Raw genomic sequence first — 26,778 nt, forward strand, 5'->3', positions numbered from 1 at the left:
AGATGCTCCTCTGCATACCTTGGTTGTTTAAGATGTAATCATTTTAATTGCTGACGCCCTCTCATCTCAGTTATCATTAAGGCTTTTTGATAAGAGAACTGCTGCTCTTTTGGAGACCATTCTCCAAAAGAAGGCTGCATGGCAAAATCTCAATAGCTCAACAGTCTCTGAAATACATCAGGCCCGCCTATCAGCTGCATTTACAGTGACTTATATTACCTTTCCTCCCCGTTCAGATGTCTGGTTTGAACTGTATGCCTAAAATGCATTGAGTTGGTTCTATGTGACTGGATGATTGCACATATATGTTACCAAACAATTGAACAAATGTACCTAATAAAGTGGCAGGTGAGTTGTTTAAAATTTAAATGCCCTTCTCTCTCTCTCTGGGTCTTTGACGGACACTGACTAGTTTCTGAGATTTTCTTCAAATTTCTTTCAAAAATGAAAAGTGAAAGAGTGACATCCTGAGGATGTTGAAGCTACTAGCAGCCAGATATTTGCCACCAAAATGACAATTTCATGCTAAATCCTGGTGACTCAAGCGTCTGTCATATGTTATTATTTTAAACTAATCTGAATCTTAAGTTCAGAGTAAAAACCTCACTGGATGTTGAAGAAGCGCCAGGTAAAAGCATTCACTGAGGGCAGAAACACTTCAAAAACTACAGTAAACTGAATGTTAGCAACTTTTTTTTAATTATTGTTTTACCACAAAGTACAGATAAAAACATCCACAGCATATTCTCTCACTTTAAATGGCTGAGAGGGAACTGAAGAGGCAGTGATACAAGACCAAATCAAGTCACATGTTATTTCTGCGTGCTAGTAGAAGCTCTACAGTCGGCAACCTCTACCAAGCTGGATGGCGTTTGTTTTTGTGTACATACTGTAGTGTGTATTGCTTCGTAGCTGAGTGACACATTCATTCACAAGCAGGCCTAGAAATGAATGCAGGGTACAGTACAACATGGCTCTTTGGGGGATTTCAGGTCTTTTTTTTCTTCTTCTTTTTTTCAATGCAAGCCTGAGTCAATACAACACAATCCACACATATGACTCAAAGGTAGAGTATTTACAGACAGGGTTTATATGGAGAGGAAGACATATTAGAAAGGAGAACAGTTCAAAGTTTTGGATTTTACCAGAAAGGAAACAGTCACAACCAGTAAGAAGTAAAATGTATGCAGGATCAAAATCATCTCCGCAGTTCATAGTCATATTTACTGGCCAAATCACTTCCTGTTCTAATAACACCACTCTGAATGGAGACTCAGTTTTTTATAGTATTGAAGTTCCTGCCAAACATGAGACACGAGCTTTACAAAGTCATTCATTACTGATTTTCATCCAGTAGCGCTTTGCCCTTTCAGTCCATAGATGTCATCCCATTCATCAATATGGGTTAACGCTGATATGAAATCCTTTTGATATGAAATCCTTTTGATATGAACAGGACTCACAATATTTCCCTGTGAGGAACTTGTTTTATTACTTGTTTAAACGTTTAAAATTGGTTACACTCCTCGACCTGGCACCCCACAGCAAAAACAGCGAGCTGCTTCTTAAGCAATCTTTGGTGAAGTATAAAGAAGGAATACCCAGTAAGCCAGTTTTAACCGTTAAAACTGTAATAAAACCAAAGTGCAAATACTTTCCCAGTACTGAATATTTAACTCCTGCATTGGCTCGAGCCTTCAGCTGCTTTACGCTTGCTTCGTATTTAAACAGTGCGGTCCATAATTTACCTGAAGACTGAGATCAAACGCAAACACACAAATAAACCGACGCCCACACAAGAGCCCACATTTATCCGTAATACTGAGGTGTTAGTGGTATTAATCGCGTAGTGTTTTTTTATTAAGCAGATAAACACGAGGAGTCAACATGTTATTTGATACGCTGTCTCCGTCCAGAAAAGAAACGAGTTCTCTTTCAGAATAATGCAATCAAACACATATATACGGATTACACCCCACACATGTTGCCATACATGTTTTTCCTGTCTTGAATCTCGCTACGGTGCTGTACCATGTGTCAGCATGATCTCTACTCTCTGTAAGTCTCAACCAGCAAGACAGAAGCTCAGGACTGTAGTTGTTGAATGATTTTGAAAGCAAGCCAGCATACTGTACTCACCTAGAGGTCAAAGATCAGTAGATCTGCCAAGTAACCACAACAAACTCCAATCTGGCCGTTTTGGGAATCATCCTAATCTATCCTGATGTTTCTTTCACTGCCTGCAGGCAAGCTACCAACAGAAAGCAAAATACCCTGGAATATCAAAGAAGTAACATCGCTCTTGTCCTTCAAAGATTGATGAAATGTTTCAGTGTCTTTATATTTGAGGACAGCAATCAAAGAGATGAAAGCCTGAAGTCTGAAGGTTTTAGCTGTTACATGACCTCAACTTCAGTATTTTACAAAAAAAGGTATCTGCAGAATTTTTTCCACCTGATGGAAAATACTTTCAACTGTGTTGCACAAAGATGCTTTTTAGACAGCCTCCTATTTTTCCCTTTATCTTCCAGTGACAAAGACAAAGACACATTAAAACCTTTTCTATTATACAAACACTGAGAACCTAAATGGCTTTAAGACTATTCTGAAAAAGAAATGCATCTCCTTCCTCTAAAATAGAACTTACGCAACGATGCTACGTGTCACAGCAGTGAAAACCACACCAGACGGATTTAGACTTGTTAGTAATTTAGCAGAAAGTTTCGATTTATGATGGTGCATTATTTCTGAAAGTAGCACGAGACATAAACAAGAGTGAAATTCAGCGGCTCGCAGGAGACACGCTTCGACACAACCTCCAAACAAACAGGCCTTTTATACCAGATACTGTCCTCACAGAGCTTCGTACCGTCTTTATACCTATCCAGAAATGCATACCTGTAGATGTTATGTATATAGATATATATATTGCACAACATTTATATGTACATTTGAAATAAATATAATTAAATAAAATGTGTCTCTTCATTTTTTGCTATTTTTTCACTTAGTTATAATTTGTTCGCATCCCTCTCACCCCCCTAAGTGTTTTGCTGTAGGGGAAAAAAAAGGGGGCGCCAAAGTACAAAAAGAAATGTAAAAAATGAAAAAAGGCGAAATAGTCAGATGAACAACGGAAAGACAGAACGCTTGCTATCTGTTCTGAAACTTGGTGAGACAACAAAAGAGACATTTAATGACATATATGAAATGCATTACATTGATACCGAGCAGATCTCAGCTGGATCACCACTCCTACCGAACTGAGCAGTGTGGCCCTCTTGGTCACCAAATCCAAGGCTGGCATCTTTTCCAAGATATTCAACTGACATGAAACAAAGAACTGTAAACATGGGAAGGATTTTAATGGCACTCTGAGGGTGTACGTTACGCCGTCAAATCCTTCTTGTAAAACCACACCGAGGATCAGGGAAACAACATACGACGGGTTGAAAAGCTTCAAGAACCAGGCTGCAAAGAGTCTGAAACTGCAGCTTGATTTAAGGTGCTTTGGCATCATACCAGCACCTGCACTTTTTGAATGACCTTTTAGCTCATTTGTGCAGAGAAACCAGGAGCAACCACAGTAAAAACACCAATTCAGACACTTTTCAGACACTTTTCAGCTTGATTCTTGTGACCTTTAGCCAATCTTCCTACAGAGACGAGCAGGAAAAGGAGTGAAACGGGTGATGAAGTACAGACCCAAGGACCTGAGGTCCAGCTGAAAGGAGGACAAGGAGAAAGACAGTGGAAAAGGGTTTTGGAAAGGAGTCAGCTTTAACATGCACAGTCCTGGTGAGGAGGAGCGGGCTGCTCTGTCAGCTGGGGCCCCTGTTTGGCCCCTGTGACAGCGGGATCGCCGGCGTCCAGACTCTCAGACATCTTTTCACAGATGATGTCGACCAGGCGCTCAAAGGTCTGCTTCACATTGATGTTGTCCTTGGCACTGGCCTCGAAGAACTCGAAACCTGGAGGAGAAACAGAGCATGAGAGAGGTCGCCGAGCTGTGTTCGGTCTGTCAGTCAAGAAGGGATACACCTTGCTATCTGCCGGGCAGATTACATTTGGTGGTGCGGTTGCAGATCATTCCAGTGACTCACAAAGTTAACACACAGAGACAGATAACCTTTTACAACAATTTGACCTAGCGTATTTGCCTTTGGACTGCGGGAGGAAGCCAGAACAGCCAGAGAAAACCAACACGGGAACAGGGAGTAACATGCAAACTCTGCACAGAAAAGCAACAGCTGGCCGATAGGTTTGAACCCAAAGGGGCAGATAAAGTGCAAACTGCAAACTCCTTCCTGGCTTATCAGGCGGTACCAGCCTCAGAGAAGACTCCACTCATGTTCCTAAAACATCACAAGCACTATTAGTCTGCAAAAGAGCCATTTGAATATAAAAAGTTACATATCTTGTAAACTCGCAAGGTTGAATTTTGTGCGTGTGTGTGTTCAGCATGAACTCACCGAGGTGTTCGGACAGCTGACGACCTCTCTCTGAGTTCACCACTCGCTCATCCTCCATGTCACACTTGTTTCCTACCAGCAGCACCTGGGCATTGTCCCATGAGTACGTCTTAATCTGAGTCGACCTGAGGGCGGGGTCAGAGAGGAAAGTCAAAGGCTGGGACGTCTGAATGCAACATTAAAGGGTTTTTTTCCCCCAAAATTCAGGATCGCACTGATTGAAGAGGTAAAAAAATGAATCTGAATCTAAAAACTCTCAAATTGTGCACGCACACAATAAAAATCAAAGGATCAGTGTGATTTATTTGATTTTACTGTAAGTCCGTACTGAAACTTAAAGACTGAATTGCCCATAAACACAGGCAATATCAACAACAAGGTATGACCGAGTAGGTGGAAAATAAATGGAATGGTCCTCTGTGATGTGCTGGTCAGGTTATATAGCACAACAAAAAGGAAAAGATATCACGATCGCATCTCATTACTCTGCAGAGACAGAAAGCTCATACTGTGGTCTATTAAAATAGACAGAAACCTGAACCGGATCAGTGGCTCTGTTCTTCTATCCCCCTGTATCCCTGCATCTATTTCTAGAGAGATACTAAATCTCTAGATGCAGTTTCATTCATCATCCGCACAACTCTTTGTCTCACCAGAAAAACAGCGATAGAGGGTGATTTTTGGTGCCTAAACCGCAACAAACAGAAACTTAAAAAGAACATAACAGCACTGTTTTACACAGGATACAGCATCCAAATAATATTTCTTTTAGTGGTGTTTATCCTACTTGCTTATATGTTGTAGTCCCCCTTATCATCAGCACTACCCCAGCCAATGACATACCAGTCCTGGACAGCGTTGAAGGAATCCTCGTTGGTAATGTCATACATGAGAATGAAGCCCATGGCTCCTCGGTAGTAAGCTGTGGTAATGGTGCGGTAACGTTCCTGGCCAGCCGTGTCCTGAGGAAAGAAAAGAGCAATTTAATTACAGTGATTGTTTTTATCATGTTACTGCAGAGTGGCTCAAACAAAGAGAGTCTGGAGATTAAGATTGGTTTTAGACATGTGGAGAGGACAGATAGTGGACATATTGGGCAATCGGTGTTAAAGACGGAGCTGCTAGACAGGAGAAAAAAGAGGAACGCTACAGAGGAAATTTAGGGATGTAATAAAGGAGGACATGCAGAAGGTTGGTGTGACTGAAGAAGATGGCAGGGTACGATAGATAGGGTACAATGGAGACAGAGGATCCACTGTGGCAGCTGAAAAAAGAAGAATTAAAGAAACAATTTGGTTACCCAGGAGCAGAAATGTGAATTATATTTCCTCATACTTCACACAGCAGTTTAAATCAGGTAATGAAAAGCTGATAACATGCAATTCAATTACATCATCTATATTGCTGAATAAGCAGTGCCAGAATCCTGCTGACAATGTGACACAGTGTATCGCTCAGGTGTGTGTTTTAATGTCACAGTGCGCTCCCACAGCACTGTGAGTAGAAGTAGAAAAAGCAGTAGAAAAAGCAAACAGCAGCTCCGTGTGTGTTGGTGTAATTGGGGAGTTTATCTACAGCCCTCACTGCTGTTGGAAAGGTGCTGACGATTCAGAGCAGAAAGTATTAGAAAACCTATCTTTACTTACAGCTTTGACACATCGGGCAAGTACATAACTGTGTTTTAAAGGTTTAATTTAATGTAATCAGTCACTTTTGCAGGTAATACAAGCATTACCCTGATTATTGCTCAGGGAATTAAAGCACAGTGTTACAGCTAGCCAACACCCTGCCTCACCTTGTAAGCTGAGCGGCTTCTGTTCCAACAGCATCCCTCAGCTGTCGGTGCAGAGATTAAAAAAAAGTCTCATGCTGGTTTACACTTCACAGGATGAACTCTTTGTTTGACACTGGCATTCAAAACCATTTGGATAGTCATACAGCCAGTGCACACAATCAGAGATGTGTGTGTGGGTTTTTTCTTCTGCAAGCACACATATGGCATTTTGGGAAATGTGCTTATTTAGTTTCTTGCCAAGAGTCAGTTAAGGTGACCAATGCCTCTCTCTTGCCTGTTGGGTTATGGTGAAGGGTTATTAGCCAGACAAATGCTGTATTTGGTCAGGTTACAACTTCACTAACTAAACACTGACTCAACCCAAAAATTAAAAGTTCCCTCTGTGAGCTTAACCATTACACACTTAAATGAAGACATATTTGGCCTATTGACCATGAGTCTGGTTCTACAGGAGATTTCTTCCTGCTAAATAGGAGTTTTTCTTTCCCCCTGTCGGCTTTGGCCTTTATGGGTAGTTTCTCTCTGGGTAACAGTTGTACTATGGGCACATTTTTTATGGCTCAACCAGAAGTTCAACCTAAGGCTTAAATTTCGGGCTGTCACTGCAGGCTGTAGCTGGTCACTATCTGCCAGGCGCCACTCCCAGTAAAAATGACCAAACTGTGTTTGTAGTATTGTTCCTTATGGACATTTTTAATTATCTGACAAATAACATGTGGCACAGTGTCATGGACCCTGAGTTTTTGTACTTACTTATTGATTTCTCATATTTACAGTGTTCTTTGGGTTTTGTGTTCTATTTAACAAAGTATATATTTGGTTTCTTTATGATTGTATTGTTAGCTTTGCCTACAATCTCTTTTAGTTTTCAGATCCAGTTTTCTTTGTAGCTATAGTTAACGCTGTATTGTCACATACGTAAATTTCTTAGACTTTGGTTTTCCTGCCTCCTGTGTCTCATTGTCAAGTTTCTAAGTGGTTCTTATGTTACTTCCTGTTTTGGTTTGTCTTTTCTTCCTTGTATTTAGTTGTACTTCCTTTGTCTCTGATTATTCCACCTGTGTATTTAATGGCTTCAGCTTGTCTTTGTTGTGATGACTGTTTATCTTCCTGTTGTTCCTCCCTATGTATTTGACAAATTTGGATTTTTTTCTATTCTATCTTGAATTGTTGTTTCTTACACTATTAAACATGAGCTGTTTGTTGAACAGCCTGTAGAGTCTGCTTTGAGTCCTTACGCCTGTCTGTTAGTTAGTACTGATATTCAGGTACATGTGTTACCTATGTTACGTTTGCTAGCTGTAGCTGATAACTTAGCACAGATATAAATCATATCTCAAAGGTTTTATAAGTTGAGGGGGTTTGTAGATAGAATAACTTAAATCATGCTAACAGGTGAGCTTTTTCCGATTTAAGTGTTTTCTTTCTAACATTAACACACAATCATACTCTGATGGATGCATCGAAGAGTGGAGTTTGGACATTTGGCCAAAGGACATTTGGCATGCTGACTGGAGATGACAGGGCTCAAACCACCAACCTTTCTTCCTGAGCCTCAGCCAATCCAAAAAGAGCTGTCAAACCTGCAACAGTTACCTTCAAACAGAGCAGAGCTAGCTGTTTTCATCTGTTTTTTCTCACTATGCTAAGCTAACCAGCTGCTACCTGAAGCTTCAGCTAAAGATATGATAGTAGTGTCAGACTTCTCAGCTAAGATTTAATTAGAGAGTGAAAGAAAAAAGTGAATTAATCTTTTAAGTAAACCCTTATAATCCTTATTAAGTCATTTTAAGGGTTTACTTGAAGGAAAGACAAAGATAATCTCAACAATCAGCTATGGAAAAAGCTGAAATTGTGTCAAAAGAACTCGTACTTTTAGCTAAATCATTACTGCTATAGGTACATTTTATCACACACGCTCCTATAAACTAAATGCCTACCTTTCAATAATCTGTTGAAAAATTCAATTTCAAGAACACATTTTTAATAAAAGTCCTGATAACCAGATAAATACACACAAAAAAAGCATCATGTGCACAAAAAACTGATGAGTACATGTGTGTGTGTGTGTGTGTGTGTGCGTGACATGAATATATCTATTCACTCAGTCATACATTATCACACTCGGGTCACTAGAAAATTGCATTTTCAGAGAGCTGTCGCTTTGATCTATGCTTTCCAAACTGATGGTTACTGTATAATGTTCTGCAACTGCAGCTTGCACCTTATTTTTGCTCACCCACTAAGTGTGTGCTGCAAGTTGTTCTGGATAAGTGCATCAGCTCTATACCTAAAATGTCAGTGTAGGTAGCACTGAGTGGTGTTATATAATGAACACTGGACTATTCATATTTGAGCTAAGCATCAAATTTAGAGTTAAGGGCTTACCACGGAATATAAAATGATAATCTTTCCAACTGGCAAGAGATAATGTAGCCTATAGCATTTTAATGGAGAAGAGAACGGATAATATTTTGTTACTAGCTGCAACATTATCATCTCTGCTGTTTTCCCCTTGTGTGTGTGAGCCTAGAGACATCTAATGGAGGAGCTCCAACAAAGGAGGGTCTGAGCACTGGCCGGTGTGTATATGTCTGTCTTACTGGATGTCAGCTAACAGATTATATTAGTGTCATCATAGTTCATCCTATCTGTCTACCTTTATAAATCTGGTAATTCTGAAGCTCTATTTTATTTTATTTTTTGATTGGTCGCGTTTAACCAGAAGTCTTTACTTTGGACTGCAGCTGTCATGAGCGCTGTGAAAGCAGCTCCACACGGCCTCTCAGGCCTTCAGTTTTATCTGCAACGTGACGCGTTCTCAAACGTGGCCATTTAAACAACATGTATGACATCTAAGTATATGTCACGGGTCTGCACAAATCAACATACACTGGAATAACTGCACACTGTGGCACAAATATACGCACTGTGCGCTCATGCCAACATTTTCATTTTTACTCTGCTAGCTGAGCAGTGGGGGAGGAAGTGTGTGTGCGTGTGTGTGTCTGTGTGCGTGAGACAGAAACGAAAGGGAGGGGGGCATCTTCTGAGATGTGTAGTAATGGGGGAGGGGAGAGCATCACCCAGTCTTAGGTTTATTCTTCTCCGATTGGCCGATTGTATCTTTCTTACCAGAGGCAAGACCTGGGAAAGGCTGACAACAGAGGCAGCCTTACACACAAAACAGATCCACGTGTGCACAGCCACACAAATTCAATGCTCTGCTCACCATCACAGCTCTGGTTGCTGCAGAACTTTGGTGTGAAGGTGGAAATGATGTAATTGTCTACAGCATGGCACCTAAACACCAGTTTCCTGCAGCTCAAACCAAAGAGTTTAGAGCAGTTTAGAGCTTCAGCTGTCTTTAACCCTCGCGCCCGTAGAAGCAAACGCACATCTGAGGAAACACCTTATTGTTTGCTCCCGGGGACGTGTCACCGTAACCGTCTAATGTATTCTGCTCTGTTGGTGTTCATCTGCACGTGCAGGCTGCAGCGAAGGCACCGATGTGTGCAAATCTGTGTGTTCACTGGAATCTGACTTTGCATAATAAAACAGCACCACGGGGCAGGGTCTTACAACTCCTGTTTTTTTTTTTTATTTGCTCAATTATGAGAATCCATTGGAAAACATGAATATCTACATTCCTTAATCTGACAATGACAATATTTTTAAAGGCAAGGTTAAAATCCTGACGTCATAGACAGGGGCGAAATGGTCTGAAAAGTGTGTGCGTGCAGGACGATCCTTCCTGGAAGGTATTTGTGGCATTGCACTTGCTTTCAAAAATAGTTGGAGAATGGAGAAAAAAAAGACTTACAAGGAACTGAAACCCAGCTTTATTTCTCACATCCACACACCCTGTTTATGTATTTCACATGTCAGTGCAGAGGAAACATTTCATGCTTGTCTGTAAGCCCATCTGGGCATTTGCTGTGCAGAAAAGCTAAGCGGAGAAAAGGAAGCATAAATGCTTTGACCAACAAATGTGTGTGAAACGTGTGATGAAGTGCAGTGCTTCTTGCATTAGCTCATTTCTCACCACAAACACACACACTTCAGGTGCATTTCCTTGGTGTTGCTAAGTTAACCTCTCATTGGACAGCATCTGTGTGTCCTAGTTTGAAATAACTCAAGGAAGTGATCAAATCAACACCACCAAATATACCAAATACCAAAAGCAAACCAGATGCATTGACTTTCAAAAATTCATATAGTCGTACTAATTATGGGCAGACTTTGAAAACAACGTAAAAGAAATTATCTGTCATCATCCTGGGCTTTGGTGTGTCTGGGCTCTGAATCCTTGTTTGTTTTTAGAGATATTTTATATCTTTAAAAAAACTTGATATAGTCTTTAGTTCTTGTTACCTTTGTTATCTGGCTTCTGTCAGTATTTAGTACTGTTTATGTTCTGAGTTCCGTTAATCTAGCCTTCTCTATGGCTTCATCCCCATGATGGCTGCTCCTCCATGAGCCTTGTCCTATAGGAGATTTCTTCCTGCTAAAAGGGAGTTTTTCCTTCCCACTGTCGCCAAGCGCTTGCTGTTAAGCGAACATCTGATTGTTGGGACTTTCTGTGTATCATTGTACTTTCTTTACCTTACAATATAAAGGGCCTCGAGGTGACTGTTTGTGACTGTTTGAATTAAAATGAAGTGAAAATTCCTCTCTGCTAACGATTCCATGTTTAGTTACTTCCTGTTTTATTTTGACAGAAGTTGCTCACTGTGTCTTATGTTAGGTTTAACTTCCTCCTGGCTTTAGCTGGGGTCTCATCACTTACGTCTCCCCATGTTATCTGGGTGCATATATATTGTCTCCCTGTGTCTGTTGTCTTGTTTTCCCTCATAAGTGTGTATGTGTGAACCTCAGTTTTTTCTTTACACCTGTCAACCAGTATAATATAAACTAACCAGATACTAGTAAGCAAAGTAGGTATACTTTTTGGTTCATAGCACTTTTTTTCTTTTCTTGTCATCTTACCCAGATCTGTAATTTAATCCTCTTGTCATTCCTGTAGATAGTCTTCACCTTAAAGTCGATGCCAACTGTGCTGACAAAGGCCGGCGTGAAGGAGTCGTCGGCGTAGCGGAACAAGAAGGAGGTTTTTCCAACGCTGCTGTTGCCGATGATGAGGATCTTGAACATATAATCAAAGTTTTGGTCAGAGGACTCCTTCTGCCCGTAGGTTGCTGTTGCTGAAGCCATCTGTGGACAAAGACAACAGAGAAAGTCTTTAACCAAACTCCTGCAGTGGCCTCACTGTAAGATCACAGTAAATGTTCTCTGAAATAGAAATGACATTTTTCTGTTTCTTCCATTTCTAAAATACTCTGTAGAGTGACAAACTGAGCTTTCTGAGTAAGAGAGATTCACACTGTTCAGATATGGTGCACAAATCATGAGCAACAGAACAAGAAAGAGCACAAATTGATATGAAGTAGGTGTAGATATGAAAATAGAAGATGGATATCAGCAGTCAGGATAATACCCAATATAAGATTTTCTTGGGGTTACTAGAAAACCAGCGTAGAAGATCTGATAAAGCTTTAGGGAAAACAATGCGTATCGTCTTTGAAGTAGGAAAATGCAGAGATTAGGTAATTAACAAGGAATTAATCAGCTTTAATGACTTTAATAATGTTTCAAGCAAAAATGCCAAAGAGTTATTATTTCCAAAGGATAATGGGCTGCTGGAAAAACCTCAAAAGCCCCAGTTTGAATTTCTCCCTTTACCAGCATTTTAATAAGAAAACCATATATGACACGTTAAAAATAGTTGCATGTAAGATGTGGAACGGGGTGGCCATCCTTCTTGGTGATGGCAGATGGACCCCAAAACTGTGGGGCATCCATCTGCACAGTACAAAGTGCAAAGAACCACAGTGACAATAAGAACAAGGATGGGCACTGCCAATTAGCGAAGGCTCTAAATGCTACATTCTGGGTCCGAAAGATACACAGACTAGTAAATAAAAATGCAGGCATTCATTAAGACGCATTAGCAGCTTCTACTGTCAGCCAGGACATTACGCTAAATTAATGAGCATCGATTTCATTAAACACACACAGAAGAGGCTGCTGAAACAACAGCAGAGGAGCTGTTTAACACAGAAGAGGTCGTACGTTTAATGCATGTTAAGACAAACGACGTTGTCAGCATCTGTTAGACTCAGCATAACAGAGGATAGTGATTAACTGGTATGCTTTACACAATGCACATTTGCTTCATGGGCATTAATCACAACCACATATTGCAATATTCTCATCGGTGGATGGAGGTATATGAGGATGAACTTCATGCTAGCATAGAGTTTTGTACCCACTAGCTAGCCATGTAGTTTAAAGCCAGTCCCGTCCACAATTTTCTATTTTAATTATTTATGTAAAACATGTTTGATCAAAGTTACACTCTATTAAAAATCCAGCCTAACATTTACACCAACAGCAACACCATTAAGGAGTAAGCATATGACAGCACACTGCACAAGAATGAAATGATCTTCTTATATCCTCTGACAGTGTACTCATCTCTGTGCTTGTCCTGCTAGACCTTAGTGCAGCGTTCAATACTGTTGTCCATAATATCCTATTAGAGCGATTAGAACATGCTGTAGGTATTACAGGTACTGCACTGCAGTGGTTTGTATCATATCTATCTAATAGACTCCAATTTGTACATGTAAATGGAGAGTCTTCTTCACACACTGAGGTTAATTATGGAGTTCCACAGGGTTCAGTGCTAGGACCAATTCTGTTTACATTATACATGCTTCCCTTAGGCAGCATCATTAGAAGACATAGAATACATTTTCACTGCTATGCAGATGACACCCAGCTCTATCTGTCCATGAAGCCAGATAACACACACTAATTAGTTAAACTGCAGGATTGTCTTAAAGACATAAAGACCTGGATGGCCGCTAACTTTCTGCTTCTTAATTCAGATAAAACTGAGGTTATTGTACTCGGCCCTGAAAAGCTTATAAATATGGTATCTAACCAGATTCTTACTCTGGATGGCATTACCTTGGCCTCCAGTAACGCTGAGGAACCTTGGAGTCATTTTTGACCAGGACATGTCCTTCAACGCACATATTAAACAAATATGTAAGACTGCGTTCTTCCATTTGCGCAACATCTCTAAAATTAGAAATATCCTGTCTCAGAGTGACGCTGAAAAACTAGTTCATGCATTTATTACTTCCAGGCTGGACGACTGTAATTCATTATTATCAGGATGTCCAAAAAACTCACTGAAAAGCCTTCAGCTAATCCAAAATGCTGCAGCAAGAGTCCTGACAGGGACTAGAAAGAGAGAGCATATTTCTCCTGTTTTGGCTTCTGTTCATTGGCTTCCTGTTAAATCCAGAATTGAATTCAAAATCCTGCTCCTCACATACAAGGTCATAAATAATCGGGCCCCATCTTATCTTAATGACCTTGTAGTACCATATCACCCTGTTAGAGCACTTCGCTCTCGCTCTGCAGGCCTACTTGTTGTTCCTAGAGTATTTAAAAGTAGAATGGGAGGGAGAGCCTTCAGTTTTCAGGCCCTCTTCTGTGGAACCAGCTTCCAGTTTGGATTCGGGAGACAGACAATATCTCTACTTTTAAGGTTAGGCTTAAAACTTTTTGCTAAAGCATATAGTTAGGGCTGGACCAGGTGACCCTGAATCCTCCCTTAGTTATGCTGCATTAGACGTAGGCTGCCGGGGGATTCCCATGATGCATTGAGTTTTTCCTTTCCAGTCACCTTTCTCACTCATTATGCATTAATAGACCTCTCTGCATTGAATCATATCTGTTATTAACCTCTGTCTCTCTTCCACAGCATGTCTTTTATCCTGTCTTCCTTCTCTCACCCCAACCGGTCGCAGCAGATGGCCCCGCCCCTCCCTGAGCATGGTTCTGCCGGAGGTTTCTTCCTGTTAAAAGGGAGTTTTTCCTTCCCACTGTCGCCAAAGTGCTTGCTCATAGGGGGTCATATGATTGTTGGGTTTTCTCTGTATCTATGAAGCGCCTTGAGGCGACTTTTGTTGTGATTTGGCGCTATATAAATAAAATAGAATTGAATTGAATTGAATGGTTAGCCATTTTCCTCAAACAGATTTCTCGGGGACTCTACGTCTATGTTAACCATGAACTATTCAATTCAATTCAATTCAATTTTATTTATATAGCGCCAAATCACAACAAAAGTCGCCTCAAGGCGCTTCATAGATACAGAGAAAAACCCAACAATCATATGACCCCCTATGAGCAAGCACTTTGGCGACAGTGGGAAGGAAAAACTCCCTTTTAACAGGAAGAAACCTCCGGCAGAACCAGGCTCAGGGAGGGGCGGCCATCTGCTGCGACCGGTTGGGGTGAGAGAAGGAAGACAGGATAAAGACATGCTGTGGAAGAGAGACAGAGGTTAATAACAGATATGATTCAATGCAGAGAGGTCTATTAATACATAGTGAGTGAGAAAGGTGACTGGAAAGGAAAAACTCAATGCATCATGGGAATCCCCCGGCAGCCTACATCTATTGCAGCATAACAAAGGGAGGATTCAGGGTCACCTGGTCCAGCCCTAACTATATGCTTTAGAAAAAAGGAAAGTTTTAAGCCTAATCTTAAAAGTAGAGATAGTGTCTGTCTCCCGAATCCAAACTGGAAGCTGGTTCCACAGAAGAGGGGCCTGAAAACTGAAGGCTCTCCCTCCCATTCTACTTTTAAATACTCTAGGAACAACAAGTAGGCCTGCAGAGCGAGAGCGGAGCGCTCTAATAGGGTGATATGGTACTACAAGGTCATTAAGATAAGATGGGGCCTGATTATTTAAGACCTTGTATGTGAGGAGCAGGATTTTGAATTCAATTCTGGATTTAACAGGAAGCCAATGAACAGAAGCCAAAACAGGAGAAATATGCTCTCTCTTTCTAGTCCCTGTCAGGACTCTTGCTGCAGCATTTTGGATTAGCTGAAGGCTTTTCAGTGAGTTTTTTGGACATCCTGATAATAATGAATTACAGTAGTCCAGCCTGGAAGTAATAAATGCATGAACTAGTTTTTCAGCGTCACTCTGAGACAGGATATTTCTAATTTTAGAGATGTTGCGCAAATGGAAGAAAGCAGTCTTACATATTTGTTTAATATGTGCGTTGAAGGACATGTCCTGGTCAAAAATGACTCCAAGGTTCCTCACCGCGTTACTGGAGGCCAAGGTAATGCCATCCAGAGTAAGAATCTGATTAGATACCATATTTCTAAGATTTTCAGGGCCGAGTACAATAACCTCAGTTTTATCTGAATTAAGAAGCAGAAAGTTAGCGGCCATCCAGGTCTTTATGTCTTTAAGACATTCCTGCAGTTTAACTAATTGGTGTGTGTTATCTGGCTTCATGGACAGATAGAGCTGGGTGTCATCTGCATAGCAGTGAAAATGTATGCTATGTCTTCTAATGATACTGCCTAAGAGAAGCATGTATAATGTAAACAGAATTGGTCCTAGCACTGAACCCTGTGGAACTCCATAATTAACCTCAGTGTGTGAAGAGGACTCTCCATTTACATGCACGAATTGGAGTCTATTAGATAGATATGATACAAACCACTGCAGCGCAGTACTTGTAATACCTACAGCATGTTCTAATCGCTCTAATAGGATATTATGATCAACAGTATCGAACGCTGCACTGAGGTCTAGCAGGACAAGCACAGAGATGAGTCCACTGTCAGAGGCCATAAGAAGATCATTTGTAACCTTCACTAAAGCTGTTTCTGTGCTGTGCTGAGCTCTGAAACCTGACTGAAACTCTTCAAATAAACCATTCCTCTGCAGATGATCTGTTAGCTGTTTGACAACTACTCTTTCAAGGATTTTTGATATGAAAGGAAGGTTGGAGATTGGCCTATAATTAGCTAAGACTGCTGGGTCTAGAGATGGCTTTTTGAGTAAAGGTTTAACTACAGCCAGCTTGAAGGCCTGTGGTACAGCATGAAACCTTTACGTTCAAAGGGATAAACTTCAGATTTAATTAATTTCTTGGAAAGCTGTAGCAGGGTGTGAGCTCGAGTGAGCACCGAGCTCACTTGTAACGAGTCTTGTTCAGCATCCTGACTTCATTGTAAAGCCAATATAGGATCTGGTATGGTGCATTTGCTAATACTGAAATACCGTGTTTTACTTTAAACGATGGATGAAAAAAATGTAGTCATAATGGTCCTTTGTTCCTTTTGTCTGAAAGAGCCCGTGCGAGCTTCTTTTAAATGACTAACAGAGGCATTAAAAAAAAGTCCACATTAGGATGCAGACAGGCGAAGGATGCAGGGACAGATGTGTCTGACAACTTTTAGACTTTGATTCACTGTTTGCCTCCTTTTTCACTCAAAGTTTAGTTGGGTTTAGACACAGATATTCCTAATTAAGAAAATAACCTACTCTAGTCCTTAGATTGGGGTCTAACTATGATTCTGGTTACTATCATAGTTAGCTCACAGTTTAAGTTAGCGCCTAACCTAAGGAACTGTAGACACCTCCACTCTCTTGGTTTCCAGTATAAGGTGTTAGGTTCAAACCCATCTAAAGGTGTAACATGCAGTTATTAATGAGACCATATTTCTTTTGAGGAACACAATCTCATAAAAATATAAGACTAGCACTTACTTTAAAATCCAAAATTTCCTCAAAGTTCCTTATTATACATTGAACCTTTTTATGAATCTTATGCACTGCATTAGCTAGTTCTACATATTTATTCAGCAAGGTCAAACTACTGCTGTGTTTTAAATTGGGCTGCAGATCTGCTCTAACAGTCAGCCAAAGAACAACAGCAGCTTCACTGAAACTTACACTGCCGTTACGTTACTGCATTCGCTGTCCAGGACTACAAAGATTCAAACCTACGAGACCTAAAAGGATTTAGAAAACAGAGTGAGTGACTCTTCAGAGCACGATGACTGTAGCCCACAGGACTCAGTCCCTTCACCCGCCTCTATATTTAGACTGTTATCTCGACTCGGCTGCAGCGGAACACTAGAACTCAGACAGAATAAAGAACAAAGAAAACAAGTGCTCAGTCCTCACAGCTCGGGCCTATCGGCTTACACGCAGGAACACAGAGATGCTTGTTAAATAATGGAGAAGCCCCGACCCTTCCTCAGCACATTCTGTTATGCAAATGAGGGCTAAGCAGGTGGGTCGAGATGTGATAAACCTACTGTGAGAACGCTGCACAGAGGATCACAGAAAACATTCATAAACATTCATAAAGCTGTTTCATGTAAATAGGATTTAGTCAGGTTGCTAAATTGAGAGCATCGGAAAATGCAGCAGCCACATGGCTGCCAGTATCTTTTTAGTTGATGGCTTCTGTTCTGCCTGTGACGTCAACAGTTCCTCACAGCTCGGAGGATCTGTGAATACTTCAAGAGTGTGCAAAAATAAGACATGCATACTCTTCAAAAGAGCCGAACCTAATCAATAAGAATTATGGATGTGCAGGATTAACTTAGACTTACTGAGTAACAAGTAAAGAAATCTAAACTTTTACCTTACAGTATATATTTTGAAAATACTACTTTAGATATTAAAGGTTTCTTTTAAAAACATACAGTATTGTGCAAAACCATGAAGCAGCCAACCATTTCTTTCTATTTTGCTGGGGATACAGGAAATGGGTGCAGAGATTTATTGAAACACATGAAAATATAGAACATATGGCAAAAAAGATTTTGTACATTTTCACAAACTTAGTCAGCTTTCTTTTAATTTCCTTAAATAGTCTTCAGTAATAGTTCTCCGGGCTTTTTGAAGACATTCAAAGCTCTACTTTGGATTTTGGCCTCAACAAAATGTTGAGATCTGGGCTCTGGGAAGGCCAATCCATGACTGACGCGGTTCCATTGTGTGTGTTTTCTCTATTCATGTTTGCTTTTACTGCATTTCTAGGTTGACTATCATAGTGAAAAATCAGTACTGGCTGAAACAGCCCCAAACCATAACAGAACCTCCACCGTGTTTTACCTTTCTCCTGATCCTTCTCCATGTTTTTACCCTACAACCATAACCATACTGAACAATGAACTCAAAAAACTCTAACATATAGACTGTGTTTTTAATGTGCAATATTTATCAGTTCTACATTCTTTTTATTTACCTCTGCATCCAATTGTTTTCATTTGCTTGTATTTATATTAATATGCATGAGTCCAGGATCCAGACACTCACTGGAAATTGGTCAGGTACAAGGACTGGACTGAAAATCTGTGAAAAAGCAGCCAGTGTCCAAAGACAGACCTTCAGAAAGCCTGAAGCCCTGTAGCTCAAGACAACTTTAAAAAATGCCAAAATGGTCAGACTTCTCCAGAAATCTTATCCAGACTGACTATATCCAGAAACAGTCACAAAAACATAATAAAGTGAATATTTTTCTTTTCCAAACAACTGACAAGCCCATCATCCGATGAAAGTCCCACTTACTGAACATCAGACAAAAGGCAAAAAGCCACCAAACAAACAAACACAAAGATAGCAGTCAGGAAAGACAAGGTGACAATTTAACTGAATAAACAAACTGCAAAGAATATGGAGCAAAAGAGGTAAACACTTCAGTTCACTTGTCAAACTGATTTTTGCCCCTTAAAATTGCGTAAAAAGGTTTGTTTTCAAACTGAAATAGACACATAAGCACATTGAACTCAGAGCTATTTCTTCATTTGGACTCTATTCTGTAAAAGCTCACAGCTAATAAGTAGTTTAGGGTTCACTGATATCATCACTATTACAGCTTAATCAACCCTGTTCACTCAATCTGGGATCAACTGACTTCAGGTGAGATTGATGCTGCGCAGTTGTACCATATACCGCTCAACTCTACCCCACTCAGCTGACGGTCAATAGTTGGAGTTTCAGTCACAGCAAAGGCACTGCAGTGTGACTCACTGAGTGTGATGAGCATAATCTACACAAACATTAGAAAATAAAAAGTAAACGTGCAGCTGAAGAGGATGAACAGCGTGTTGGATTAACTGATCTGCAATCAGTTTGGTTTAGTGTTGCTTTTCCTGTCCCTTCCTGACAAACGGAGGTCCAACCTAAACAACAGGAGACGCTTCCATCTCAGAATTCCTTGCAAAAGTATTTAAATGAAGACACACCTACAACTAACAGCACTTCATTCTACGGAGTGGTGTCGGTGAATTTCTCTGAGCGACAAAAGCCCCAAAAATCTAATTTATTTATCTGTCATACAATTGCATGCTCATATTGTTTGCTATGCACGCAATTCTGCTTAGCTCTTGAGGAAACTGGGTATTATTTGCAGGCTTAAGTCAAAGCTCCGCCTCAGGATTGGCCCATATGTCACTACTTTGATCTTTTTTGTTATGTGGCCTAGTTTGCATTAAGACCCCATCCTGGACCTGTGTGAGGTTTTCTTCCTGATTCCTGAGTTTTTACTCCCCGGAGACAACAAGTGGACTTTTTTTGGTAGTTTTTGTCTTTACAATCCAGCATATATTTCATCTTACTCTTACTATGGTACAGTAGATGGTATTTATTATGATTTGGCACTGACACTAACCATCCCCGACTAAACTGATTGACTTCCTGGTTTAAAACATTACATTTTACATGTATATATATTTTTTTATCTCAAAAAAAAGAAAAGCTGGCTACTAGCATGCTTACCGACACATCCGATCAGAGCTGTATGATATCAGCGTCAGGTTGGAAGAGTCTAAGATTTGACACCTATAACTTAACAGTTATCTTTAGGCTAAGCTCCGGTGAACCAGCCGGAGGTGAGATGGCACTTGATCACAGTCAGGGTTTGGTGTTTGATTTCCTCTTTGGCGAGCCTTATTAAAAATGTATCTGCTCTTGTTACCGCTGCACGACAGGGTCTGCTCAGCTCTGCAGATATTTCTGCCCACGTGTTTGTTATCGATGAGCTTCTCCGAGCCGAGTCAGCAGTGTTACAGTGACAGCACGTCAGGCAATTACACAAAGTTTTGCTCTTAAAAACATTCGAATCCAGGTCTTGGAGTCAGTTTAGATGCATTACTATATCTCCTTCCACTTTCTGTACTGTGAAAACCCACATTCGCTCATATTTCTTTTAACCCCCTCTGGAACATTTGCTGCATTTATCCTAGTGCTGTGATTCGCAACCTGTTTTAGAACCTTTTCATAAAATCTGGGCTCCTAAATTCTTATTGATTCTTTTGCGGTGTTGTTGTTTCCAGTATTCACAGCAAGGATTCCAGGAGTTTAAAAATGACCAACCAATGCTGGAAGTGTAGGTCTTGCCAAACACTACTGCAGGCTTTTTGCTTCTTTTCTGCTGCTTTTCCTCTGCGTCTCTGAGATTAGCTGCAGAGAAGAGAGTTGGTTTAACCTTCACTAATTCGATACAGAAGCTTATAGAGAGAGGCCTTTGTGTTTAATCTCAAAGTAATTAACAAATTCTCATTATGCAAATTCCTTTCAGCTTCCAGAATGCCGCTGCTTTCTTTTGGCTTTGCTAGCAAACTTCCAAGCAAGTCAGGTGTATGTGCACTGTAAGAGCTGCCTGGATATTTGGATTTCAACCCTTGAAGGTTCACAAGCCCATGCCGGGACCCCTGTTGTTATTGCAGCTGTAGTTTCTCCTAATACTGAACCATCAATTATCTGTTGCGCCTGTTTAGGAAATCAATATCTTCTACAGCCCAGAGTGTCATCCATGTCTTGACCAACAATCCAGCAACAGCCTGAAAACTAAAAGAAATAGGAGACGCTGGAGAACCGGGAACTTTTTTTCTGCCACTTTTGATTAAAAAAAACAAAGCTATAAATAATAATCAAACTTCACTTTGACCTTTATGTAGGTTATTGAGATGAAAGATGGTGACAACATCTGTTAAGCGCATGCATCCCTTCCCTCTTCCTGTTCCCTTTCCTTTTTTTTCCTGGTATAATAATATTTCATATTGAATTTTTGAGCATGTTCTTTGAGCTGCTGATTATGCTGACTCACATCCCTATTTCCCCACAGGGATCAATCCAGTCTAACATGACAGTCATCATCTGCATCATCTGTTAAATAATATAGACATATATATAATTATCAACAGAAATTTGAAGCTAAATGGCATCAAGTAGGATATAATAATATCTGAGTCTAAGTCAAGGCTTCACACAGTGTGTTTTTGATGGAAAACTACAATAGCATGCCGATCCACACGGTCAGTACATTTGCACATTTAGGGTCCCATCAAAGTGGCTCTGAAATTTCCAAATCTTCCCTCACAATCCGAAAAGTAGCAATGGCATTCGGTCTCGAATAAAAAGGAGATGAGACTAAACGCCAGGAGGAAAAAAAAATTTCAGAGTTCAAAGATAACTCCTTCCATCGCGGAGAGTGCAGGGAAGATGGAGGAAGGGAAGCACGCTTTATCAGGCAGAGATGGCTAATAATAACCAAATCTGTTATCGCAGCGACTTCTGGTTTTAATATTAGATTGGCTGCTCAAGTCTCTGTTTGTATATATATATACATGTAAGATCAGGATGAGTCACTAAGAAAACTGTGATATAAAGGAAGAGGATAAGCTATCTTTATAAGTCACAGCTCTGGGAAGCTTGGTTTTCTGAGTCTTTCTGTTTTGCTCAATAGCACTTTGTCAATAGTTACACCTTAACGCCACAGGCAAAGTCTTTTCCATTTTTTTCCCACACTAATCCAATCAGGACTAAGAGTTATAGGTTTCACTGCTGGACAATGACATCACTGAGCTCCCCCTCTAAACCTGCCACCTAAAGGAGATTGATGTCCCTGCAGGAGCTAAGTGCTCCTGCAGCCAGCCAGTCAGGTTCGTCTAATCAGGATTGGCTGGCTTAGTGCAGACGGACAGCTAATCCACAGCTGATCCCAGATCACCTAAACACATTCTTGCTTTAAGATGGTTACTGAGATGACTCACTCAGAGGTTTTTCACATCTCTTAACAACATCAGAGGACGGTTATGTGAACCTAACATCCCCAGTCGATTATATTACAAATAACTAAATCAGAAACTTAGAGCGTCTGTGATTTTTACAGAATAAAAAAGTCGTCCTCCCTGCAGGTCCCTGTACCAGGACAGGTTCTATCTGTTATAAAAACGGCTTCCATTTTTCAAAGGTTGTCAAGCGCTCAATGAAGAAGCCACGTGTCACTGCTCTGACTGATAGCCGCCTGCTTTGTTTTATTTCTGTTCCATCAAACTGAATCAAGCTGCATTTGTTTAGAACATTTTTGTGAGTGTCACAGAGTGATTGTTCTTGTAAGGATGCCATTCAGTTTCTGATTTGTGGCTTTGGCAGAAGCATAAATGTCAGTTTTTGTTGGAGTTTTTCCAATCTTCGTCTGCTGTGCAGATGAGGACGAGGAAGTGGATACGTGTCACTTCTCCATGAAGCTAAAGGTTTTGACCTTTTTTCATTGAGGACATTTTCTCAGGTGGGTAAAAATATTGTCTCGTTTAAGGGTTCACGGTGCTTTCCTTCATAAATCAGTTATTTGGATCATTTTGTGTTTGGACTGGTACTTCAATAGTGGGGACGATGTTTAACAAATCTTCAAATCAAACTCTTATCTGCTCTCCTGCTCTGCAGTCCCCACCTTGCAGCATCCTTCTCCTTCTTGTCCTAGTACATTACCCTGAAAAGGCACCATCAATACTTCTTAATCGAGGGGTCAATGCCACCTTCCTCTTTAACCTGATGAAAGTGGTGAGATCCCCATATCTGCAATACGGCAAGCTAATGCAACTCCTTCCTTCCTTCCTTTATTAGAACAAACAGACAGTGATGGGAAATAATGAATTACATTTACTCAAGTGCTGCACTAAATGACTTAGCTACATTTCTCCATTACTTACTTTTCAGATTACAATGCATGACGCATTTATAAACGGACACATTGCTGTGAATCCAACAAACAGTCACATAATCAACTCCGTATAGACCCAATAGTCAAATCAAGTCAAATCTATAAACTGACTGATAAAAGAAGATCTTGTTTTAATGTAGCATTACTACTTTTACCCATAATCTTCACCCCAGACTCACAACTAGGAGCAGAAGCATTAAATGGCTCCAGTGTTTATCCAGCACTAGACTGAATGCAGTGCGATGGGTGTGTGGATGCTGCAGCAGAACTCTTTCCTTTCACTGACTCGGTTCACACTGGCCAAGAGGCTTGTTTAACTCAAATCTGCGTGATCTGGCTGGATGATCACCATTTAAAAGTGAAGTCAGCAGCCTTTTCACCTCTGACCTCTTTAGCAAAACGCTGCTGTCTGCATCTTTCCTCCTGCACCGCCGTCTTTCTGTGCGGTGCTTTTGATGCAGTGGAAGTTAAAGAAAAATCAAGTGTCTTGTCAGTGTTTCTCAGCCTAGAAACACTGATGTTTACTAAAACCAATGTGATGCAACATTTACAGCTACTAACCAGCCTTACGTGTGAAACAATAACTAACAACCTACTGAAACTGGACAGCAGTGGCGTTACTCTGCTGCTGTGGCTCTCCTAGTTTTCCTGAGACAGCATTTCTCCCCCCTTTTTCCTCCAATCACGTGCCTCCTTTCTCTAGGAAGCGTGGAGATGCAGATGAGAGGAGGGGAAGCTAAAAATATCATCACTTCATTCTCCACCCCACCCCAACCCCCCGTGCACAGAAAACAGAAAGCAGCAATGAGAGCAGCCAGGATGTGAGAGATGCTCTTTGAGGCTAGAGTCTGCAGGTGAATCCGGGACATTAAAAAGTAGTCATGTGTGTTTGTACACAAGTGCATTGCTTAATTTATAATGTTGATTGAAAATGCTTCTTCCCACTTCATGCTGAAAGATGCTGTATTTGGATACATCTTTGAGAGCTTGTTACAGTCATTAAAATAGTCTCGCCCCCCTAAATCTGCTGAGCTGTACTCTGCTTATGTAGAGCTTTTGTTCTCAGACATTGTGTTTATGTGGGTGTGTGTAATGTTCAAAAGCATCTATAATCATAGTTTAAAGCATCATAATCACAGATTAGCTCAAGAAATCCAATCTTTAAGTCTGTTTTTCTGCACATGTGTTCAGACAGGCACATCTCAGACTACTGCTGACAAACTGACTGAAATGTAATAAAAAAGGCATCCACCCTGCATATCAGTGGCATCTCTCCCAGGCAACATTAGTGTGTGTTTTGCCATGTGAAGCAGCAGATGCGTCACTTCTGCCTTCAGCCAGTAAGTTTACCGTCAGCGAGGACATTCAGATGTGGTCTGCAGGCTGTGAGCTCACTTTGAGACTCTTTAAAAAAAGCCTAAGAACATGCTTGCAGTCTTATTGTATTATACTTATTGATTAAGCTTAAAAGCCAAAATGCAGGCTGATAGGCTGACACAATGCAACTGCACTGCACAGTTTTCAGTAGGCTCCTGTATAAGATTTGAAACAGCAGCTAAACCAGATGAAACTCTATGCATTTTTCATATGTGTTTCATATGTGCTTTCATCCATATCCTTCATTAGCTGCACATAATTAAAATATATAAAAACGATATTTATGATTTAGTCTGTTTTTTTTCTTGTGAATGAATGAACATATCATTCAGTACTTACTCCCAGAGATCTGACTCAGTGTTTTACCTCAGCATTGGAACACAACAGTCCTCCATATGGCTGCCGCGTTTCACGGATTAAATACTCCTGTAATCCTGGTATTCGGATTGTTGAATGATTCTCTGTGCCGACCTTTAGTTATGTCATGATGCTTATTTGAATATTAACCTATTAAATGTGTAACCTATTAAAAAAAGGTTTAAACCCCCCCACATGTTTCATATGTTTACTCTCGTGCAGTGTGCTCTACGTGTGTTTGTAATGTATTCCACTGATCCTGCCTCAGATCCATTCAAACCTGTTTTCTTCATTTAACCCATCGGACAGTGTGAAACGCCTTTTCCTGCAGGACAGGCCGTGAGTCAAGCCAGAGATCCAGGACAGCAGCAGCAGCAGCAGCCCTCATCCATCCACACAGATAACAACAATCAGCCTGTTTTTACGGGTTATTCTGAAGCCGGTTTATGGTTTTCACAATGGAAACAGCTGTTAAGGCAGGCATCTCACGTCAAGGCTTCTGTCATCTGAAATATGCTGCTGGATGATTAAAATAAACTGCAGCTGAGACACTAAATGCGCTAAATTTAACGTACGATTTTATCTCCATTAACTCCAAAATTAATAAAGAAAGAAAACCCACCTTTATTTCTATCTGGCTGCTATCCTCCACGTCCAGCACCCGCAGAAACACCACCACTCACTGTCAAGTCGGAATGGTTGCGCGACACAACATCCTGTTGGCTTTTTCAAAATAAAAGCAGATTGGTTTAAACGGTACAAAGTGCTTGAAAGATAAAGACGATTCTGATTGACTGAGTAACTGATCCGACTGTATTTTTTTACTATATATATATATATATATATATATATATATATATATATATATACAGAAGTGTTTGTAAAGATCAAAATTTACAACAACATGGACAATTCTTTGTAATGTGAAGAGAAAAAACGCACAATCCTACATCAGAGCCGACATGCTTTTCTTCCTTTGCAAGACCTGGTACCCGGTGAACTTTTTAAACAGGGTTGGAAAGTACTCAGACCCTTTACACAGGCAAATACTTCAGCTTTCTGCATTAAGACTGTTACATACCTTGGAAATACCTTGGAGTACACATTGACAATAAACTGGACTGGGCTAAAAACACCACAGCACTTTACAGGAAGGGCCAGAGTCGTCTCTATTTTTTGAGGCGACTGAGGTCCTTCAACATCTGCCAGAAAATGCTGAGGATTTTCTATGAGTCTGTTGTGGCCAGTGCGATCCTCTATGCTGTTGCATGCTGGGGGAGCAGGCTGAGGGTCGCAGATGCCAACAGACTTAATAAACTAATCCGTAAGGCCAGCAATGTTGTGGGGATGGAGCTGGACTCCCTCAAGGTGGTGTCGGAGAGGCGGATGCTGTCCAAGATAAAGACAATGTTGGATAACACCTCCCACCCACTCCATGACATGTTGGTCAGTCACAGGAGCTCGTTCAGTGAGAGACTGAGATTACCGAAAAGCACCACTGAACGACACAGGAAATCATTCCTGCCTGTGGTTATCTCCCTGTACAACGCATCCACTTAACACACTGTTTGCTGCTACAACTACACATGTTTCTTTTCCAACTATTTATTTATGAGTGACTTATGTATGTATGTATGTATGTATATGTATATATTGTACTATTCTTAGTTAGTGTATTGTCTGTCTTGTCTTAATGTTGGTTTAAAATGGAGCACTGTAACAAAAAATAATTTCCCCCAGGGATCAATAAAGTATTCTGATTCTGATTCTGATTCTGACATAAGTGTGTATGCGTTATGAGGTACGTGTATTTGTAGTAGTAAAGGTCAGGATGCAGGAAAATAATAATGAAACAACGAAATTAATT

The 26,778-nt window shown here is 40.6% G+C and overlaps 1 protein-coding gene across 1 annotated transcript; it reads right to left on the reverse strand.

Annotated features, from left to right (window-relative positions):
* Positions 1-680: 680 nt before the first annotated feature.
* Positions 681-25,606, reverse strand: rab3ab (RAB3A, member RAS oncogene family, b). The gene is made up of 5 exons (XM_085246388.1): positions 25,534-25,606; positions 11,257-11,481; positions 5,316-5,434; positions 4,473-4,597; positions 681-3,971 (listed from the first exon to the last, which is right to left on the reverse strand). The coding sequence occupies exons 2-5, from the start codon at positions 11,479-11,481 to the stop codon at positions 3,781-3,783; spliced, it is 660 nt and encodes a 219-aa protein (XP_085102514.1). The 5' UTR covers positions 25,534-25,606; the 3' UTR covers positions 681-3,780.
* Positions 25,607-26,778: the final 1,172 nt, after the last annotated feature.

Source organism: Mchenga conophoros, linkage group LG15, assembly GCF_057382185.1.
Source record: "Mchenga conophoros isolate Kocher_MC1m ecotype Shallow Benthic linkage group LG15, M_conophoros_male_GT1.1, whole genome shotgun sequence".
NCBI lineage: Eukaryota > Metazoa > Chordata > Actinopteri > Cichliformes > Cichlidae > Mchenga > Mchenga conophoros.